The sequence below is a fragment of the Austrofundulus limnaeus genome, unplaced genomic scaffold (assembly GCF_001266775.1).
Source record: "Austrofundulus limnaeus strain Quisiro unplaced genomic scaffold, Austrofundulus_limnaeus-1.0 Scaffold72, whole genome shotgun sequence".
Taxonomy (NCBI): domain Eukaryota; kingdom Metazoa; phylum Chordata; class Actinopteri; order Cyprinodontiformes; family Rivulidae; genus Austrofundulus; species Austrofundulus limnaeus.
Window position 1 is genome coordinate 718667 of NW_013952474.1, and position 5628 is coordinate 724294.

At 38.3% G+C, this 5628-nt stretch overlaps 1 protein-coding gene and 1 long non-coding RNA gene across 3 annotated transcripts in view; one reads left to right on the top strand and one right to left on the bottom strand.

Moving 5' to 3' along the window:
* The window catches only part of zranb3 (zinc finger, RAN-binding domain containing 3), a 148691-nt gene that overhangs the window by 61420 nt on the left and 81643 nt on the right, over positions 1-5628 (bottom strand). For both annotated transcript variants that reach the window (XM_014010675.1, XM_014010674.1), the window contains one exon: positions 5058-5212. In XM_014010675.1, the coding sequence (XP_013866129.1) occupies positions 5058-5212 (155 nt within the window). The remainder of the gene's footprint in view (positions 1-5057; positions 5213-5628) is intronic.
* Positions 1-5628, top strand: part of LOC106519135 (uncharacterized) — a 48293-nt gene that overhangs the window by 21501 nt on the left and 21164 nt on the right. The window lies entirely within an intron of this gene.

A 5628-nucleotide genomic window follows, 5' to 3' on the forward strand; every position in this document is an offset into this window, starting at 1 on the left:
CGTGAATTTTGTTCGTATCTGAAAAAAATCTTAGAATATGAAAACATTCGTGAATGCCACAAATTCTCCTAAATCACTCGTACGCACAATTTAAGAACAAATCTGTGCGTACGAACGGTTCTTGCATGAGGCCCATTCCTCCCAATGTAGCATACATGGCAAATAGCTAAGTATATAAACAAGTAGAAGTACTGAGAGAAGGCACGCCAAGACCCTAGGATCAGTCACGGTACTAAAAGCATCACAGACGAGCCGAGCACGCTGCTGTTTCCAGGGAGTTTTTAGGAAGTTTATACATAAAATGAAAAAAAAGAACAAAATTTGGATAGACCGCTATGTTAGAAGGAAACCATGTTTTTCTACAAAAGAATATTGTGTATCCTTCAGGCATCCTTAAAAAATTCCTAGATCTATATGGTGACAACTGTAACAATGGGCTTCTGGGAGCGAATCTTTATTCACAAAATGACAATCGCACAATGCAAGGTCTTTCAAACAGGTCTTTCAAAACAGGGTTCTGACAAAGTACAAGACTGAAATATAGTATTAGTGGAAGATACTGGATAGAAGTTATGCAATTTTCGACACAAAAGACTGAGATGTAAGAATGAGAGTTTAAATCAGGCATGAAGATTCAATGGATGCATAGACCAATCAGGGCTTTAAGTTCTTGATTTACTGATCAATCCAAGTTCCAACACTCACTTATGATCAACAGATATCAGATGGAATGTGACCAAATTACTCAGATGCTAGATAAACGTGTCAGAAATAAGCTTTTTTGYAGGGTGGCTGGGCTCAGCTCAGTTAAAAGCTTGGTCATACAATAAAGGCTCAGAGAAGAACCACTGCTCCTTTGCAACAAAGTGAGTCAAGCAGAGGTGGTTTGGCCATCTGATTAGGATGCCTCCTGGTTCTTTCAGAATCATCCTTTTGACAGTAGACCCTTCTGCTTCTGATGCATTGATTTGAGTCTCAGAAAAACCTTCATTAAACTAGGTTTTAATCCCATGGCTGATGCAGATACTCCTGTTATATTGTCAGGCAAGATTATGTAAGCACACTACACTCACACATTTTTAAGTATTATAGCTGCATGAGTAACAAGTGTTGCATTTTCTATTCAAAGMCTATAATTTATTTCCATAGAATTTATATGTTTTTTCTTTACTAGTAAAAAGAAAGTCACAGTACAGGAAAATCATCTCACCACAACAGGTTTAGTGTCTGAGTCACCCCAACATTCAGAGCTGACAGTAAACAGCACCAACCAGTCCAAGAGCAAGAACCCTTGAATAAAACAACTGTTTGATGTGTGGAAAATAGACATCGAAGTCTTAATACTCTCAATATTTCTCTCTCAAGCTGCAGTGACAAATCCTCATCTGATTGTGCACTGAACAGTCCCCCGAGTGGATTCTACGCATGGTCCAGGATTATCCCGATGTGACAGCTTTCCAGCCAGAATTCCTCCAGTTTATCATTTAAACGACAACGGGGGGACATTTATCTCCGCGGCTTATCATCTCAGCCAGGCGCGCATGACACTTGTCTATTGCCGTCAGGGAAATATTCCATTGGTGATTCAGTTCAGTGCTTTGGTCTTCTCCATTTGAAACCCCCTTGTCTCTTATCTGCTTTCGCGGGGAAGGATCTTGATCCCTCATGAATGAAACAAAAGGAACATTAAGTGTCACTGTGYGATCAATGCAGAGGTCTGCTGGCAAGTGCCACTCAAGTGGGGTGTCAGGAATGTGCAGGGGTGTTAATTATTGTCACACTAGGGTTAAAATGTGGTTTGTAATAATCAGATTGAGGCTAGAAAAACCAGAAGGTTCAATTACTAAAGCAGCTGATTGGAGAATAAACCCCTAAAATCTTCATAATCAGGTGCTTTATTTGCCTGGTTGYTGGATGTAAACTGTTTATTTTCCTCTCTGACCAAGTGCTTTTGTTGCAAACATATAAAAGTACACACAGWGTAAAAAACTAAGACAAAATGTAAATGTAGAGTAAAAACCTAAGTTTAAGCCTTGTTTTAGAGGCAGCAAYTTGAAATAATTTGTTTTTGTTAACAGATTTTATGTTTAAAGTTGCATCAGTTTATTAAGTTTGGGGWGTGTTTTTGCTCTGACCTATCAGATTGGTTTGTTTGAAACGTGTCCAATCTTACACATTGTGCACAGCTGACCAACAAACAAGAAAAAACAAAAAACATGCCCTGTAAAAAGAGGTAGGTTCTGGTTTTAATGTAACTGGAGAGGTAACTGCCTTGTTCAGGGGTGTGCGACCTATTCCATTTGCTCTCTCCTGTTAAAAAAGAACTTAATAGCATTCACAACTCTGCTRGCCAGGAGGCTAGGGCCCAGTTTACAAGACAGTTTTTAAGCGAAAACCATTGCATTTCTGCTGTGTTACGACTGTCCAAAGACTTTTTAATTCCCATCTCAGAGTGAAGGTTTTTGGAGATCCCCATTGCGGTGTGCACCAAAGATGGCTGCAGTCAATAGTTATTTTGCACAAGTAGATGAACAATGATAATGGTAGATGGCAGAGCACGGTTTGTGCTGCTTACCATTTTCAACAAGTAGGAGCAACCAAACCTTATCCTCTTTCTAAATGGTAGTTTATGAATTTGCTGTTTTAGATTTAACCGTTCTAGAGCACGTGTGTGTGGATGCGTTAGTGTCAGCTAGTGACTAGGCATGGAAACTAGAGCTAGTTCAACAATTACCATGCAAGTATTCTATCATCTTCGAGTTTTCTGCTTAGTTGGAAATCTGCAGCTCCACCTTCATGTGGATTAGAGAGGTCATTTACCTACATAGTAGACAGGTGCATGCCAGTTTTGCTGGCACTACTGGTATGTCAAGTGGTCTGGCAATGATGGCACAGTTTTTAAAATAGCATGCCACAACTGGCCTGGTTGTAGTTTGCTTTACATGATGCTGGCTAGGGCTGCCACAAACGATTATTTTTATAGTCGACTAATCATTGATTATTTTTTTCGATTACTCGACTAATCGAATCATACGTTAATTGAATATAAAACATGCAGCTTATCGTGCCAGAATGCAGCTGCTATTTTATAACCTTCGTTAGATTTTAGCTRTATGCTAACTAAAAATAATTGCCGTGGAAGGCAAGCTCTGCCTTGCAGATATTGCATTGCACAGGTTTCTCTTTCATTTTCTTAAAATGATCCCACACTTTTGAGCTCCATTACTGGGTAGCCATGATACTAGAGCCTGTCTGTATAATGTCTTGTAACGTCCATGGCCTACCCCAGTTACCACTACTGTGCATGTGTGTCAAGGACAGAAAGGCAGATGCGGCAGTGGAAGGTGTCAAAGCAGTTTGGAGAGAAAAACTAAGTAAAAAGCAAAACAAAACAAAACAAAAAATGACTAATCGACTATTAAATTAGTCGTCAACTATTTTAATAGTCGATTAGTCGTTAACTAGTCGACTAATCATGGCAACCCTAATGCTGGCCCATGCATGGACCACCTCTGGCAAACAAGATCTGGGCCACCAAAGGGCCATCATTCTTTGAGGTATCTCAGGACTGTTTAACTGCTAGTACATTGTGCGGGGCAGAACTGGGCCAGACAGAGTTTGCTATGTAGAATATTCTTTTAATTTAGATTAATTGATTTACTGATTTGTATAATGCTTAACAACAACCAAATAAGGTGACAAAGCACTTCATAGTAAAAATCACATCACAARAAAAAGAGAAGAGAAAAAAAACCCCCACAAAAACAACAAAATAATTGCCACTGCGCTAGATGAWATTAAAAGCCTGTCTAAAGAAATAAGTCTTGGGCTTAGACTTAAAGATGCCCAGGTCAGAGGAGGAGCCAAGGTCTAGAGGGAGTTTTTTTTTCCCAGAGTTGAGGTGCTGTCACTGAAAAGACCCAGTCTCCCCAATGMTTTAGCCTTGTCCTTGGAACATCTAATAAAAGTCGATTTGACGACCTCAGGGAACTCCCACATACTGTACATGTAAGACAAACGTTTAGATAAAGAAGGGGGTGGGGGGCAGTGCTATTTCGACCTTTAAAAACAAACAGTAAAATTTTTAAATAAGTTCTAAAATGGACAGGAAGACAGTGCAATGAGGATAAAACTGGGGTGATATGCTCACATCTAGAGGTGTTGGTTAAAAGATGGGCAGCCATGTTCTGGACAAGTTGATATCATCTTAGTGAAGACCAAAAAACACCAAAATAAAGTCCATTACAATAACTGATGATGATAATAATATTAATAATAATAATCAATTCTAGAACTAACAAATGCATGAATGGTCTTCTCTAAGTCAGTGTGAGAAGAATCAGGCTGACTTCACTTGGTAAAGCTGGATGATTTGAAGAAAAAAGAAAAGAAAAGAAAAGAAAAAAAAAACAACTGCAATCAATTTCTATCTTGCCTTAATGGCAAATGATGACTAAACTAATTTCACTTTTTTTATTCATCTTTTCCTACTTGTTTATTTGAGGTAGGTGTCAGAGTGGGAGTGGGGTGGTGGGATGTGTGTGTGTTTATTATCGATTCAAAATGTTAAAATCTTAACAGGGTTACAAAACAACCTTTAACAACCTTTTTTTTACTATTTTTTGTTCATTTCTGACATTTTAATTTAATTTCAATGTTTTAATTTCTTGTAACAATTGAAAAATCAGTTCAACTTGATTTGACAAGTTGAGAGCCTCGTCAATGTTTCATGACAATGAAGAAAACTTCTGGCTAAGTGTATGTTGTTTTATATTTGGAACTGCAGCATTTTAACAAAAGTCCAATATTTGCAGGCATTTAAAAAAAATAAAAGCTAAAAAGGAAGGCATTTTGCATCATACCTCCTGGATTTTCTAAGCATRGCAGGCTCTTCATTAGTACCTCATTTTAGATCACTGTGAGATACTTAAAACAACAAGTAATCATATTTTATCACCTTTTCTTGAAAGTTGAGTTAAAGCTCTAAATGCATTTGCAACCTTAGTTAACCACARCATTAATGTTTCAAATTAAATCCTACCGACAGGAAACAGTACCTTGGAGTACAAATAGATTCGGTCTGTGTACTGGCTGGCACAAAACTGCAGGCCTGGGTAGACGAGCTGGGCGGTGCTGGCGTCATCTCCACCGTTGCCCTCATCATCACCATTAGCATCAGAAGCCGAAGACAAACACTTCTCAGCTCCGCCGTCTGCAGGGAGAGAAGCGGAGACTGRCTAATATTTCTCAGAGCATCTATTATTGGTTCATTATTGGCTTTCCTGGTTTTATTGGTACTCTGTTTGCTCCTTCAGTAAYGCAATGAATAGCAGAGACATTCAACTCCAGCAGCTTTGAGTATTTATAACACRGAGCATATTATTATTGAGAAAACATGACATTTGTGCACAGCGTCTTCAGCATACGGTCGAGAAAAAACAATCAAAACCTGATTATAAATTGTGAACTGAAGCATAATTATCTGTGACATTTGTATWTGAATAAAAGCCAACTTCTAAGATCAGAAGTTGATGCAACAACAAACCTAGCTATTTGGGAATGTCTAATGAGTGTGAACTAAAAAAATAAAAATAAACATCAGTAACTTTATGGTCATGGAATTTAACC